This window comes from Mytilus galloprovincialis, chromosome 2 (genome assembly GCF_965363235.1).
Source record: "Mytilus galloprovincialis chromosome 2, xbMytGall1.hap1.1, whole genome shotgun sequence".
Taxonomy (NCBI): domain Eukaryota; kingdom Metazoa; phylum Mollusca; class Bivalvia; order Mytilida; family Mytilidae; genus Mytilus; species Mytilus galloprovincialis.
Window position 1 is genome coordinate 80,920,534 of NC_134839.1, and position 17,820 is coordinate 80,938,353.

The following is a 17,820-nucleotide window of genomic DNA, read 5'->3' on the forward strand; positions in this document are numbered from 1 at the left end:
GAAAATATTTATTCTTATCTGTCTACAATAATCATATTTTTGAACTGATCTGAAAGATCTATATCAGTTCCTTTTACACAAGAATTCAAATATTTTGATGTTTCAGGACTAAGTAAAGTTTGTGGATTCTTAATAGCACAATTATGACATGTGTCATTAGTCAAACCTATTTCACTGTTAGTCTGTTCCATACTATTTTGTGCATAAACTATTTGATTGACTTCTTCCTCGATATCTTTTACTACAACCTGATGAAATATTCCTGTAAGACGCTTAATCACAGTCTTTTTCATATCTTCATCCCGGCAAACTAGATTTAAAATCAAAACTCCTGAAAAATAAATACTGTACAATTCAGAAGAACATTGAATTCAACAAAACTGGTAATAAATGTGTTTTTAAAAACTGTGTAGCCTCACTGGCATCAACTAGTAAAATCATCTATGTATCAAGATTGAAAAAATAAACATTTGTCCTTTTTAAGTATTGCCAGCTGTCATCAGGTTTAAAACATTTTAAATTAGTTTCAAATTAATTCATTTAATGTCTGACAAAAAAAATCATTTACAGATATCATCCCTTCTATTTTATTATTTAACCATATTACTCCCATAGTATAAACAAAGCTAAATGACTGAATTTTCAAAGCACACATTTCAGGATGTTTTATAACAAGGAAGTTCTGGGAAAGAAGTGAGCATCAGGTGATGATGTAAGTTCTCGTAACTTGTTTTTTTTTTACCATTTTGTTACAAATACAAATACTTAAGGTGTAACAAACATTTAACAATTTGCACATCTGCCTTCTAAAGAATTTATAGTCTGACCTGCGGTAACAATGTGATTCTATACATACCATTATTGTCAAGTAGTTTCTTTATGTTGAGTAGGAATTCCTCTTCTACAAATGCCTGTGGTGGACAGCTCATACCAACAGAAGTATCTTTACTGTCAACATCCAACATTATCACATCACGTTTCAAACCTTTAGTTAATAATGTCAAAACAATTGTGAGAAAAGTCACACCTTGATACCTGAATGGCCAATTTCTATTTTTTGATTTGGTAAATCCCCAAAAAATCAACCAAATAAAAAAAAGTAAACTGGAGGCTATAAAGCTCATAAAAGCCTGTGTTGCTCACTTGGATCTAAGTACATCTTTAACATTGGTCACTCTAGATCTCCATCATTGTAAATTATAATAGAATTCACTAGAAATGACGAGAATATCTTTTTTGTTGATCTTTTATTTCAGGACTTTTTTCTGCTATACTATTATTAAACTCTTGTCTACTTATGCAATTAACATACTCTTATTACTGCCTCATGGAGTTATATCAAACAACTCTTTCTCATCATAACATTGTCATCTTATAATCTATAGTTGGAAGATTTAGAACTTTAACCAATTTATAAATGAAAGTACAAAAACATGTGCTGTTGATTAAATATGACATAACATTGTTTTAGTAAAATTCATGTAACACCGTGTTCAGTATTGTTTTTGTTTGTGATTGAGAAGATTGTGTATTCATATCAAATTTTGTTTAATTTTTTTTTTTACCATTTTCTACTTCCTTCTTGACCAATTCTATTCCATCACTAACATGTACTGTAAGGAGTTCATCCTGAACAAAACCAAACCAATCCGTTGCTATCTTAACAATAGCCTCATCTATATCAACAACACTCAGATTTATCTGAAATAGAAAAACAAAGAATGAAATACTCAAAAGGCCAGGTTGCAATACATTTGGCTTGTAACTTGAAAGGCCATTGTAATAACACTGCAAGTATTTGGTTCATGGAGTATATGTTTGATTACTAGTAACTGCTGATTTCATAATGCTCAATGAAATTATCCCAAGGACATCAAATATAACAATCAATGGTGTCCATTTTTAGACAAAACTGAATGAGAACTAAATTGACAAAAAAATATATCAAAATGTGTACCCAATGAGAAGTTAAAGAATTGTCAAATAGAAATTAACTGCCCAACAGATTTAACGATTGCTTGCATAGTACAAATCATCATAATAAAGTTATCCTTGGCTTAGGAGTTTTGTTGCTATATAAAAAAATGCTTTGTGAAATCACAATTTAAAAAGCATGCACAGTATGAATTCATATGACGTACAAAAACATATAATATGACCATACAGAATATCAAACTATTCTTTGATAATAAAGCTGAGTAATATGTAGCAAAACTTGAAAAGTTAAGAAGAGACAAACAGACAGACATGTTTGGATGCAATACACCACCTGCTTTGTGAGTTAGAGGTATCATAAAAGACCTGCAATGGACAGACATATCATAACTTTCGAAATTTCAACTACATTGTAGAGATCAGAAAATGAAAACCATTCACTGAGTGAAATAGAATATGCATAAAGGTGTAATATAACCAACCTGTTTAAAATGTTGATGTAAGAATGTAGCCAGACCTCCTCCTCCAAGACCTATCAATAAAGCACTTAGTTTTCCATCTGATAAAAGAAACAAAACATAAATGTCCTTGCATCGATGATGTTTTTTTTTTTATATAATTGAACATCAGGATAATGCAAGCAATAAGTTGTACAATCAACAAATTACAGAAACTGCAAAGTTTAAATTCTGCAAAATATCTTCCCATATCACAATTATATGAAAGTATCCAAAAATGAACACAAGGTAATTTTAAATACTAAATACTTCATTTTACTTTAGGAGGTTTACAGAAGAAACATTACAGTAGAAACTACTGTGAGCAATTGATTTACTACTGTAAAAGCAGAAATTTTTCATTTGGGGATTCAAATTCGTTTATTTCATGGATAAGAATTATCGACAAAATTAAAACGCAAACGAAAATTTAACTGTAGTTTAACTGAGAGTATTGGAATTCATAATACATAAATATTTACATTATCTAATCAGACAAAGTCATATTAACATTATATAAATTATGAACATAAATGTATACAAAGAAAATAATAGGTTTATTGAGACTAAAACAAAATTATTTAAACATAATCTTTTGTTTGTACAGTACAGTCAATCAATGTCATTGAACAGTCTAATGCCAGCAAGCCGAAATCCATTTATTACACAATCATTGTGGTTGGATAAAACATCAAAGGCATGTAAAAGTCAGTTAGCGTGTGCAAGTTTGATTGCACTAATCCAAAGATCGCCGGTTACCTTTTCATCAAGTACACCATTTTCCAGCTGAGTTGACACATGATCAGAATACCAATTGATAAAGTCCACAAAATTTAATTTTCTTATTGCTCACTATCACTATTAAATGCATTAATAATTTTTCCAAACAGTGAAAGTTAAGATTAGTTTTATTGAGTAGTGTCAGTTATAAAATGATCTTTACATTTCTCACCATAAAAACAACGAAAATGAATCTCCACAAACTTTCTTTTTGGCATAAAAAACCATGAAATTTTAACCCCACGAAAGTTAATGTTAATACAGTAATTGTAATGTCCTTCCCTTCAACAATATCAACCTGCTCTGTAATTTCTGTATCACAGCTTTGAAACTTGATCAGCACAATGTGTGAGGAGACATTACCAAGCTTTAATCTGTCAAGCTTAAATCTGTCAAGCTTTATATAATAAGAGTTGGGGAATATATCAGAAAAAGCACGATAAATAAATAATAAGGTTTTCCATGTATAGATACAGTAAAATATCAGCTGCTCAGTACAATGTCAAGCTGTTTTGCTTGTTTGCTATGCTCACTTGCCAAAACAAATTAACATTGTGGCTTGCAGCTGATATCTTAGGACATCAATGTGTAGAAATTTTGATAACTATACCTATCCTTTAAAGTATCAGGAAGGTCTGACATGTTGTTGTTACAAATATTAAGGTGCATTGCATATACAAGCATAAAAATTTAATAATACTAATAAATTATATAATGAATTGTATAAAGTAAAATGTGACTTATTGGTCCATTGGGCTGGGTGTATTTTGTATTTCAGATTACATTTTGTACAAATATATATATTAATGCTAAATTTCACATGAAACTATAATAAACAATTTACTTACCTACTAACTTACTTTTTTCATGAAACTTTTTTTTACAATTACAAAATAACTTTGTCAGAATAGCATATCCATGTGGCGTTTATTTAAGATGCCATCAGTAATTATTATAACTTTTAACTGATTAACTTACCTTTCATCTGATGAATATCTGGGATGAAACCAAGACCAGCTATCATAGATATATGATGTTGACAAGCCAAATAATCAGGATCTATAGTTAGCTTCCCTGCTTTTTTCCCTTTTTTCTTTCCAACTGCCAAAAAGAAAATATTTTTATCAAAATGATTCATCCAAAATGTCACTGGTGTTTTTATAGTTTATAAAATTTATAAAACATAGCTTTAATAAACAACTATGCCAAGACCCCAAGATTCAACTGTCCACAACTCAGTGAGAGTGGACATTGCATGTAGATTTTATAAACATATTTTTGAATGAATAAAAACCATTAGGAAGTTAGAATTCCTGCAGTGTTAACAAATGTTGTAATGATTTGATCAAGAATTCCAGAGTTATTAAAAACATGCAGAATCAACATGTCTTAAGGAGTTGTTGAATACTAAGCTTATGTTTTTGATTAGATACGATGTTGGGTTACTGTCTTATTGGTGGATAACATCACATTTCAATTTACTCATAATTTGAAGAAATATAAACCTTACCACTATTTACTTGTATTAAAATAAGAAATGCACCATTGACTTTATTTTGTAAATAACAAAAAAATGTTGTTTGAAATGGGTATAACCTATAAGTATGTCAATTAGAAACCTGATTTAAGTTTGACCTCTGACTGTACAATGTTAGGATATCAAATAGAAACCTGATTTAAGTTTTTTTGGACACTGACTGATCAATGTTAGGATATCAAATAGAAACCTGATTTAAGGATGTACTTAGCAGTGTTCTCCCCAGGCCCTTAAAGGACCACGGGCCCGCGATGTATAATTTTCTACCGTGGTGGTATCTTTCTTGCCGCGATGTATAATTTTTCACCGTGGTGCTAAAATTTTCGGTAAAAAAAATCATGTAACGTAAACCTTTCCGTGGGGTATAAAATTTCAGATGAAAATTGACCAGTTCAAACCAGTTCAATCCAGTTCTGACAACGAAGATTGTTTACACCACGTGATCGATTTACCTTTTGAGGTTAACCTTGATGATTGGATTTAATCGATGTACATGATTCTTGTGTTTTAATTAATTAAGAGATCATAACTTAATGATCACAGACTTATGAGACTTTTGTTAGGGACAAGCAGACATTTGTTAATAAACTCTATTACTCCAGCCTTTGGTCATAAATGATTTGCGTATTTATAAAACGTGAGTTACTTCCCCTGATTTAGCTTATTACAAAAATGTGCTCCTAAAATATTATCCATCATTTAAAATAGAAATAAAGTACAAATTGAATGCAAAATTATATAAGGATGTTACCTCAAGGATAGAAACTTTCTTTGAATATACCAACAAAAATATATTGCAAATTATTTTTGACAATCATACTTTTATTAAAGCACAGACATATTATGTTAAATATGTAGTATATTCCTACAACTTAAAACTGTTACTAAATAAATTACAATGATTGGAAGACAACCTTTCATAAGTGTCCACATAGATAATATAAGTATACTTTTCATGTCTATCATGAAATAATTTTTAAAATAATTTTTTTGATGTCTAAAAGAATCATGTCTAAAGCTATGGAAAATAGTATTTAATTTACTAAAGGTTCTACATTAAAATTTAATCTTGTTTAAAGTTAATTGTTATGGTGTAATCTAACAAAAATGGGGAATGTGTAGTGTAACTATTCAAGTATCAGGACAAAATTGGCTTGATCAAAGTATAAAAAGTGATCTATTAGTTTAAAGACTGAAAGTGCTTTCTATTATTTATTCTTAAAAGATATTAAAGTATATTTTTTTTTTTTATCCAAAGTCAAAATAACACAGTAAACAAAACAAAAGACAAAAAGGTAATGGCACAAAAACTAACAAGAAGAAAAAATAAGCGATGCAACGCGACACGACATATTGTACAAATCATTTCGACACGCGTTACCCTGGTGCTATCCCAAAATCCTGGGGAGAACACTGCTTAGGTGAGGTTTTGGAATTTGTGTCAAATGTTCGGACTCCTTGGTGTTTTTCCATACAATACAAGGTAAAATATTTTGCCCCATAACACCCATTTATTTTTTCATATAAGACTTAATAGCTCATGAAAGGTCATTTAACAAAATTTTAGAAAATTCTTGATTTTCTTTGTTTTGTTTTGAGACCCAAATAATACCAATGCAAATAGAAGGTAAAAGTCCGAGTCAGCCTTTTCCCGCCATATTTTAAATCTCAAATATTTCGAAAAGGAGGTCCATGACCTATCAATATTTTTAGCTTATTTTTATCCTTAGCATGTGCTCTACCGGCTTATAGTATCAATTTTAACTTCTTGATTTATTAATTTTCACTTAACCTCACCTAAGTACATCCTTAAGTTTGGCCTCTGACTGATCAATGTTAGGATATCAAATAGAAACCTGATTTAAGTTTGGCCTCTGACTGATCAATGTAAGGATATCAAATAGAAACCTGATTTAAGTTTGGCCTCTTACTGTACAATGTTAGGATATCAAATAGAAACCTGATTTAAGTTTGGACACTGACTGTACAATGTTAGGATATCAAATAGAAACCTGATTTAAGTTTGGACACTGACTGTACATGTTAGGATATCAAATAGAAACCTGATTTAAGTTTGGCCTCTGACTGTACAATGATAGGATATCAAATAGAAACCTGATTTAAGTTTGGCCTCTTACTGTACAATGTTGGGATATCAAATAGAAACCTGATTTAAGTTTAGCCTCTTACTGTACAATGTTGGGATATTAATTAGAAACCTGATTTAAGCTTGGCCTCTGACTGTACAATGTTGGGATTAGAGGAGAACACCAGTCTTCTGTACACATCCCCATCCACCTCCACATCTTCTATAACATACTCTCCACTCATATCACTGTGGCCTTTACACTTAATATGTCTCTTACCAATATCCTGTCCAAGGGACAAGAATGGTACCTAAAGTTTAAAATGAATTATAGTCAATTTATCCTTGCTTATACTAGAACAATTGGCCTTTTTGCCACATATTTAGAAGGTACATATTGCATTCATTAAATAAAAATAAAAATTTAGAGTAATTCAGATAACCTTTCTACTAGTATTATACAAATACTGAATATCATAAAAAAGTATCCAACAAATGCAGGTTTTTTTTGGTAAAAGAAAGACAACTCTTATGTTTATAGCATCTCACCAGTGATTTAAAAATGCATTATATGGTTTAAAATAAATATATTTCAATATTCTACCTGTACTCCTCTCTTGAAGTTTGGGGGTGTCAACTCCATAACTTTGGCAGAAAGTTCAGTTTTTATACTATCCAAATCTGTGTATGTATGATCCCGATGTAAACATACAACAATCAGTCTTTCAAATCCAGCAGAATCAGAGAGCTGCATCCTACCAGCTTCTGTTGCAAACAACCAATCAGTTTCTCTACAAAACACAAATAATTTAACATAAAGGTTGGATACAACTGCAGAGGTCTTACACTGAACAGTTGGGGCAAAAATGGACACATTATTCGCACTTGATACAGGTCTGAATTTGGATTGTTATTAAATATTTGACACATAGCATGTTTCTGAGACAGAAACACTGTATTCCTACAGTAAAAGCAGAAATTTTCGTGGGGGATTTAATTTCGTTTATTTCGTGGATAAGAATTATCCACGAAATTAAAACCCCAACGAAAATTTAACTGTAGATTTACATTTTTTATCATCTGATAAAATCTTATTGACATTATATAAAATATAAATGATGAACATAAATGCATACAATGAAATACATTTAAATAGGTTAATTGATTAGACAACGATATTCAAAAGTTTTCTTTAAGTCAGGTGATAATCCTCATCTTTTGTTTGTACAGTAATACAAAAATGATCAAGAACTGTCAATCAATGTCATTTAACAGTCTAATCCATCTGTATTGCCCTCACGTCGTAATACTTTTAATACACAATAATTGTCATTGGATAAAACAACAAAGGTGTGTAAAAGCCAGTTAGGGTGTGCAGGTTACAACACCTGATTAGTGCTCACTGTTACTATGAAATGCAATTATTGATTTTTCCCAACCGCGAAAGTTAAGATTAGATCAGTTTTATAGAATATTGTCAATTATAAAGTGACATTTACATAATTGTTTTCTAAACTTAAAAACCACGAAAATTAATCCCCACGAACTTACTTTTTGATACAAAACCACGAAATTTTAACCCCACGAAAATTAATGGTTATACAGTAGAACTTAGAATTGGTTACTGTAAATTCAGAAATTATTGCAGGTTTTTATTATTAGGAAAAATGCGACAGAGTTGAAAACGCAATAATTCAAACTCGCATTTTGAAATATTGTATATGAATTAAACAGGATTTTTCTCAAAATCGTAAAAAATAAAATCGCAATAATAAATGCAAGCAATAATTTCTGAATTTAAAGTATATGATATGAATTTATATTCAATTTTTTTTTGCTTTTGTGCAATACACTATGCTGTTGCAAATTGCCCCCCTTTCCCTCTAAAAAAACCCACCAAAAACACAATTTCTTTTTTACCCATGCCCCCTTCCAATTCTTGTCCCACCTCCCCTTTTTCCAAAAATAAATTCTCTCCCTCAAGATATGATCATAATCTCAATTCAAATTTCCAATGGAGTTTGCAACTATAATAACCCAATTAATACATCATACATCAAAGTTAGATGTTAGGATGTCTCAGTGAGACAGCAGCTCCAATGTCAAACATAACCAAAACACATCTTGTATAGCACATCCATTTTATTTTTTAAAAGGATTTCAGATGAAATTTTACATGTTGAGAATGAAAATATGTGTTTGAAAAATTAGTTTTCATATTTTTTTAGAGATTCTGTTACATTGAGTGGAGAATGTATGAATTGTAACGCCAGGACTGAGAATTAGAAAAATATGCATATATCATTTTGGAACAAGGCTATATATTTACCTCCCTTGTGGCACAATGAAAATGACAAACTTCTGTTTAAGATTCTGTGTACGGTCAACTATATGTAAAGTGTAATTACCTCCCTTGTGGCACAATAAAAATGGCAAACTTCTGTTTGAGATTCTGTGTACTGTCAACTATATGTAAAGTGTAATTACCTCCCTTGTGGCACAATGAAAATGGCAAACTTCTGTTTGAGATTCTGTGTACTGTCAACTATATGTAAAGTGTATCTAGGTGAGGTGGATATATCACTGTACAGACACAGAGACACATGCTCTTTACTCATATTTCTGAAATAAATATACCAACAATTAATAATTCAACAATTTCAACTTAAAAAATAAACATATTTTAAAGTTTAAGGGTTAATAGAAAGATGCTTTGACACAATTAAATATTTTTGTGTAAACTCTGATCCTTAAAATGAGTTTTTTATTCCATATTTCACTTTTCTGATATTTTCCCACTCTGAACTAGCCACATGACAATAATTCTATGAACATTCAGTCATCAGGTTATTTACATTTTCAGTTCATTTTCTATGGATAAAATGCAAAATAAAGGCAACAGTTTTTTTTCTATTTCTTGCATTAAACAACAGTTAAAACAATGTAGTTTTCTCTACTCAAACCTTTTACTAATCTGCTGTCTAATTAATGCATAATACTGCATCTCTTTGAGTACACCCTTCACTTTATCAACATCATCAAATCTCTCTACTTTATCTTCTACAGTTGATACTTCAAGGATCTATAAATAGAAAATTATCTCAAGAATTTGAATTGGTCCTGTTTAACTGTAATAAAAATTTGTGTGAGACTAAACTGCTGAAATATATGTGTTAATACAGGAGAATATATGTCTATGATCCATGAACCCCCCCCCCCCCCCCCCACGGTCAATATCTTTTTTTTGGTGCCTTTTTGACTTGTGTATTTAAATTGATGTGTGTTAGAATTTTGCAAAACTGTAGATATATAATAGTCTCACTGGCAATCATACATCCCCTCCTTGTGTTCATATTGCAGCTAAAGATATAAAGAACTCATGAATATAATACAGGTGAACTGTTAACTATAAATGTGGAAATATATTTTTACTTGTTCCAAGTCGACCTATTCAACTACTGAACAATAGTCAATAGATAAACTAACCTGTCAAATCTTCGAATACTGAAAATTCAGAAATTATTGCATGCATTTATTATTGCAATTTTGTCATTTCAGACTAAAATGCATTCTCAATTTTTGCGATATTGAGAAAAATCCTGTTTAATTCATATAAAAATTAAAAAATGACTTTAATGAGAGCTTAAATTACTGAGATTATAACCCTGTCGCATTTTCGCAATAATAAAAACATCACATAATTTCTAAATTGGCAGTACACAAATGAGATGTGGTGTGATTACCAATGCCACAAAGTTAAAATGAAGAGGAAATAAGCAATTGCATCAATTTGCATGCAACCATACATCCTTCAACAATTAGAAAACCTCATACTGTATAGTCAGCTATAAAGGTCTAGATATTAACCAGGTGCTCCGCAGGGCGCAGCTTTATACGACCGCAGAGGTCGAACCCTGAACAGTTGGGGCAAGTATGGACAAAACATTCAAGCGTGATACAGCTCTGAATTTGGATTGTGATCAAATTTTTGACATTACATTTTTTTTTTTACACAAAACAAATGTCAAGATTTTACAAATCAATTAAAGATTTCTTCTTCAAACTTTTTAAATCTAAAATTAAATAGTTGACACAGCATAGGTTTCTGACACAGAATGAATGTGGTCTAATGAACTTAAATTATTTTTTTTGCCTTTGAGCAATTCACTATGCTGTTGAATATTAATCCTCTCAAAAAAATGTTTGAAGAAATTTTCTTTTTATTTATGAAATCTGAAATGAGAAAAATTTAAACCCCCCCCTTTTTTTTTCACATCCCCGTTTCCCTTTTTCCAAAACTGATATCAATTCAAATTTCTAATGGAGTTTGCAACAATAACTACTCTTTTAAATACATCATAAAATATTAAAATGTAAAATAAAGTGCTTGTTATCACTGAATAGTAAAGATTGGTTGGTAGTAAAAGTGAATATACATTGTTTATTGTATAAAACAATAAAAAAAACTTCATCAGCAACATTTTATATTGGCAAATTTCCAATGAAGTTATTTACATAAAGTTATTGGCAAATAAAAATAGAAAATGACATCATAGTCATGTCTGGCAAATGTCCAACATACATTATCTAAAAACATTTTAGATAAGATAAGGAAAAAAAGCTTCATCAGCAACATTTTATATTGGCAAATTTCCAATGAAGTTATTTACATAAAGTTATTGGCAAATAAAAATAGAAAATGACATCATAGTCATGTCTGGCAAATGTCCAACATACATTATCTAAAAACATTTTAGATAAGATAAGGAAAAAAAGCTTCATCAGCAACATTTTATATTGGCAAATTTCCAATGAAGTTATTTACATAAAGTTATTGGCAAATAAAAATAGAAAATGACATCATAGTCATGTCTGGCAAATTTCCAACATATATTATCAACTTCTATTCTATACAAAGAAAGATAACTCCAATTGAAAATTAATTGCTATTGCACAATATTGTGCAATTAGATATTTCTTGCTATTGTGCAATACTGTGCAATTGAAAATTTCTTGCTATTGCACAATACTTGATATGGAATCCTGATTTGGACCAACTTGAAAACTGGGCCCATAATCAAAAATCAAAGTACATATTTAGATAAAGCATATCAAATAAGCCCAAGAATTTAATTTTTGTTAAAATCAAACTTAGTTTAATTTTGGACCCTTTGGACCTTAATGTAGACCAATTTGAAAACTGGACCAAAAATTAAGAATCTACATTCACAGTTAGATTTGGCATATCAAAGAACCCATTTATTCAATTTTTGATGAACAAAGTTTAATTTTGGACCCCCATTTGGACCAACTTGAAAACTAGGCCAATAATTAAAAATCTAAGTACATTTCTAAATTCAGCATATCAAACAACCCCCAGGATTCAATTTTTGTTAAAATCAAACTAAGTTTAATTTTGGACCCTTTGGACCTTAATGTAGACCAATTTGAAAACGGGACCAAAAATTAAGAATCTGCATACACAGTTAGATTCGGCATACCAAAGAACCCCAATTATTCAATTTTTGATGAAATCAAACAAAGTTTAATTTGGACCCTTTGGGCCCTTTATTCCTAAACTGTTGGGACCAAAACCCCCAAAATCAATACCAACCTTCCTTTTATGGTCATAAACCTTGTGTTTAAATTTCATAGATTTCCATTTACTTAAACTAGAGTTATTGTGCGAAAACCAAGAATAATGCTTATTTGGGCCCTTTTTTGGCCCCTAATTCCTAAACTGTTGGAACCAAAACTCCCAAAATCAATCCCAACCTTTCTTTTGTGTTCATAAACCTTGTGTCAAAATTTCATACATTTCTATTAACTTAAACTAAAGTTATAGTGCGAAAACCAAGAAAATGCTTATTTGGGCCCTTTTTGGCCCCTTATTCCTAAAATGTTGGGACCAAAACTCCCAAAATCAATCCCAACCTTCCTTTTGTGGTCATAAACCTTGTTTTAAAATTTCATAGATTTCTATTCACTTTTACTAAAGTTAGAGTGCGAAAACTAAAAGTATTCGGACGACGACGACGACGACGCCGACGCCGACGACGCCAACGTGATAGCAATATACGACGAAAAATTTTTCAAATTTTGCGGTCGTATAAAAATGGTAAACAACAAAAAGGAGAAAACAATCGGTCTAATTCACAACAAAAATGACAGACATTAACCACAGACAACTACTAAACTACAGGCTTCTGACTCTGCACAAGCACATGCAGAATGTGGCGATGTTTTAAAAATATATTTCCCAGTGCTCAACCCTCCCCTAACCTGGGAAAGTGGTGTAATAGCACAACATAAGAACAAACTGGAAAATCAGGTGCAATATACATACACTGAACAATGTTCAATAGATAAACCAACCTGTTTCATGTTTGGTAACTTTTTGAACTTTGTCAGCACTACTGCAAACACTGGCATGTGGAAATCTTTGTTTTCTGAACTATCTGTACTGATAAGATGGATTCTAATTGGCCAACCACTGAAAACATGATTTTTTTGTATAATGTTAGTTCAGATAAATCATGGTACAAACATTGTTGGTCGATATAAGATGTTACTTCTCTATGTTAACTGTCCTATTTGCTTGAAAAGAAAATAATGTGAAGACAAATTCTTAAGAATTTTCCGTATAAAATGGAGAGCAATGTAACATTCAATTTTAGATATTGTTTGGTTAAATGAAAAATTGCTTTCATTATTGCCTTAGTTTTTCCTAAACAAGCTCACAGAAGAAAAAGCACAAAATTCTGTATCATGTGTATTACTAGACAGATGAGGGGAATGAACAATGGTTAATCATAAAATCATGTGGGTGATAATATCCCATTTTTTTAGGTATTTTTTGCACACACAAGTTACATTTGTCGTTTCACAAATCAATAAAATATGAAAGAGATGACTCCATGTTTTTTGTCTGTTCGTAGAAAACTGACGGATTACTTACAGTTCAGGGAAATAAGAGAAAACTTTTTTCAGTATCTGATCTTGTAGCAGTGTAATTATGATGTATCTTCCACCTTGTTTAAGGACTCGTCCTATTTCTTTAAACATGGCATCAATATCTGCAACGACAGATTCTGTTTCATCAACCATTAAGGCATCAAGAGTACCCTTATCAAACACGACACCAAATTCACCATCTTCAAAATCCATCTGCAAAAATATTGTTCCAGTAATACCATGCATGTTAATGAATTTACATAAAACTCATTTTAATTTTTTTCATTGGTCTTGATGTGCATATATCACATTTCTTCTAATGTCACATTTCTTCTTTGATATTTATAAAAGAATCACTTTGACAATGTGACATTGTTCATTTATTCTTATTAACTTGCTTTGTTGTAACCATAATTAATTAAAAATGTGCTATTTAAATTTAATACATACCCATTATCATTAACATTACTTGGATGTATTAGACAGCTTACATCTTGTAAATGTTCATGATCATCTATTTATTCATTTATTTTGGACTGCTATATTAGTAATTTGACCATGTTACATGTCAGGTATGTCTAGATAAAAACATCACAATTTTGTTGGCATTTTTATACATGTTTTTCATCATAAGCTTCTGTATATTTCATGACCTACTCACGGCGGTTCCTTTAAAAGTTGGAAATTTGAAAACATTTACATATACATGTATAATGGGTAACTCGAATAATTCAGCGCCCTCTATCCACTACTTTTCTGGATGTTAATGGAGTGATCGAAGTGATCGTAATATAACGACTGGATTATTCGGGTTAGTATAATGGGTTATTTTAGAAATAAATGTATATATGGTGTCATATCTTTGGCCGTATGGTAAGTTGAGACTTTAAAAAAGTGCCTTACAAGAGATGTCCTCGTGAAATATGAATTTTTTAGGGTGAAAAATCTTCATATCTCCCTCAGGCACTGGAAATAAATGTATAATATTAAACTTTATCTTCTTGCTCTAATTACACGTTACTTTATCTACTTGTTCATATTCAATGTTATCTATTTGTTAGTATTCAACATTATCTACTTGTTATTATTCCACTGTTTATACATATTGATAGTTTAATCAATATTTGATTGGTTGAGACTATTCCAAGTGTCATTAAACAAATCTTCATATTTCATTCTGAGGATCATATTCCCCTCTGAAATGTCAGGATGACATTGTGCAACGTGAACTTCTAATTCTCCTTAAAAAAGCAATAGCAAAAATCATTATCAGGTTCAAATGTATTGCAGAGGATAAAACAAAAGACTAATAATTATTTTTTTTTATAGTTTCACTTATAAAATCAAGCGGATAAGAAGAAAAAATGTATGCAACATCTATTAAATGTATTGATAGTAGACGAAGCATAGTCAGTGGAATAAAACATTCATTTCCCTTTGCCTCAGGAGATATGAAGATTTGCCCTCCCTCGAAAAATCATATTTACCTCGGGATATATTCATATTCAACTTTATCCACTTCTTGTTCATATTCAGCTGTATCTCCTTGTTCATATTTTATTACTAACCTGTTTCACATCTTTTTTCAGAAATTTCATATCAGGTCTTTTACTTTGGTTTTTGTCTATCATCTGACGAATAACTATATCACTTATATCAATGTTTACAATACCATGGTAACCAACATCATACAAATTTTCACTGATGACAGAATTTCCACAGCCAACAACCAGTAATTTATCTTTGGGCTTTATATATTTGTGTAGAACTCCACACAGTTCAGGATATTCCCCATACCTGTTAAAATCAATAATATGTTTCAAATAACAGATTCCTCTCAAGTTTAAATGCACAAAACTGACTGAAGTATGCCCCCTCCACACCCTCCCCTCCCACATTTGCAGTGTCAGAACAAATAATGTAGAAAGTTGACAAAACTCATCAAAGATACCAAGCTAATAATTTTGGAATATTTGATGAGTTTTTGATATGAATTGTATTTGCATTGGCACATCTCATTTTGTATGAAATTGTTTTGGCCCCATCCCCTCTGTGTGATGCTTTATTAAAATTTGATTTACGAAGAAGTATATTTCGTGTGCACACGAATATATATCTCACAGATTTTTTTTTATTTTGTACAATAACAGACGTTTTGTCAACTTTCTACAATATTTGTTCTGACACTGCAAATGAGGATTTGGGGTTGGGTGGGGGGTGGGCATACTTCAGTCAGTTTTATGCAATTTTGTACACCTGAGACATTTTTTGTCTACAAATATATATCACTAACTCACATGCCAGTTGTGGTTCCCGGTTCCCACGAAAAAGACATAATCACAAATTTTCAATATAGTTGATGCTGCAACATCTGATACAACATACCCATAATACCAAAGTCTCTATTCTGTGACAAAAGAAGCAGATATAAATTAACTTACCATTCAAAAGCTTTTGTTCCTCTTTTTTTGAAGAAGTTGTCCCAGTACTCTGGAGAATGAAATTCTGTGTGACTTTGAGGCAGAAGATTCATCTTCTTGGATTGTTAAAAGTTTACTGTCCTTTTTTCTGTTGATATAATACTGATGACATGAATACCAATATGTAAGATTGAAGATTCACTGAAATAATCAAATGGTCATGGCTGAAGGAGATGTTAAAAAACAACAATGAGACAGAAACCTAATTGCATAAAAACTAGTATGTACCCATCAACATGTGGTTAATGTTTAAAAATATTTACATTTACATGCAATTGGGGCATATATATTCTTGAGATGACTTCCCTTACAAAGTATGTGTACTGCATCGTTTTCATGATTCTCAAACTTCTGGCCGGTATGTTTATTGAAATTTGTATGCAGTACACCTAAATTATTTGTCCTAATCATAGGTAACTTCCTACCAAGTTATTTAACATATTGTAAGTTATATGGTTTGCTACTTGACCCCCTACTGATCCATAGAGGGTTGAAAAATCTATATTGGTGAGGCCGGATGTCAGTAGTTAACAAATTTATCGCATGCTTGACTTTGCAATGAAGCACAACAACATCAATAGATGACGTCACCATTAACAGTAGATGTGACGTCATGAACCCCCTACAGATCCATAGGGGGTCACACATGATGGCTTTAAACCAATCAAAACGTGATAATCTACCTGTGGTGCGATAAAAATTGTTATCAGCTTTGAACTAGGTGTCAGTAACCATGGTAACTAGGTTACCATCAGATCTGTTCAAAGAGTTTTTTTGTTGTTAGAGATGAGGGACGGATACTGTCAATTGGGAAATTTTGGCGTTCAAATATTTTGGCAGTTTTCTCTCTAAATGCATGTGTTTTATTTTGATATGTTTAATTTTGGAACAACAGTATTGAGAAAGCTCATTCATATTTGCCTTTATTCACCCGTTTATCGGCAAAATATAATTAAATTTATCAAATCAGAAATACGAAAAAGTTAATCTAATGAACAAATCAATACGGATGCAATTCCAAATAATTCCATATATCGTATTTCAAAGCTAAAAGAAGTTATTAAAATCACATTTTAAATAGATTATCAATTTTTAACAAATACATGTATCATATGAAATAAATAATAATCATCTCTATTGCAGTACATGTTAATCAATTGATGATCGAGGATTTAAATTTTAATCCTTTTGCCTCTGAAAGTTCATGTTAATTAATTGACAATAAGGGATCACAAGTTTAGATATTCTAATAATGGTGTCTAATCAGCTATAGCCTGGCATATTTATGACATGTGTGAATAAAAATTCCTGTTTTGTTTTCTTAACAATTTCAGAAAATTGACAATAAAGTAAAAGTTATGGTATTTATTTGCAGATTTGGCTCTATATAGAATTGTAGGATATTTACGGAAGATATAATAATCAAATATTTTCCCCAACAATTAACATTATGATATTGTTGTACCGTTACACAATTTTTGCATTTCAATTTTTAGTGTTTGCTTTATATTTACGATATATACTCTGGCGCATCTGGTCTGTGTTTTTATT

The 17,820-nt window shown here is 30.9% G+C and overlaps 1 protein-coding gene across 1 annotated transcript in view; it reads right to left on the reverse strand.

The window, feature by feature from the left end:
- Positions 1–17,820, reverse strand: part of LOC143064557 (eEF1A lysine and N-terminal methyltransferase-like) — a 19,270-nt gene continuing 1,450 nt past the window's right edge. Inside the window, exons 2-14 of the mRNA XM_076237465.1 lie at positions 16,231–16,410; positions 15,358–15,586; positions 13,794–14,002; positions 13,211–13,328; positions 9,799–9,917; positions 9,323–9,457; positions 7,440–7,626; positions 6,969–7,146; positions 4,191–4,313; positions 2,418–2,494; positions 1,566–1,701; positions 857–985; positions 1–331 (exon numbers count right to left, since the gene is read on the reverse strand). Coding sequence (XP_076093580.1) covers positions 15–331; positions 857–985; positions 1,566–1,701; positions 2,418–2,494; positions 4,191–4,313; positions 6,969–7,146; positions 7,440–7,626; positions 9,323–9,457; positions 9,799–9,917; positions 13,211–13,328; positions 13,794–14,002; positions 15,358–15,586; positions 16,231–16,322 — 2,049 coding nt within the window. The 5' untranslated portion in view covers positions 16,323–16,410 and the 3' untranslated portion in view covers positions 1–14. The remainder of the gene's footprint in view (positions 332–856; positions 986–1,565; positions 1,702–2,417; positions 2,495–4,190; positions 4,314–6,968; positions 7,147–7,439; positions 7,627–9,322; positions 9,458–9,798; positions 9,918–13,210; positions 13,329–13,793; positions 14,003–15,357; positions 15,587–16,230; positions 16,411–17,820) is intronic.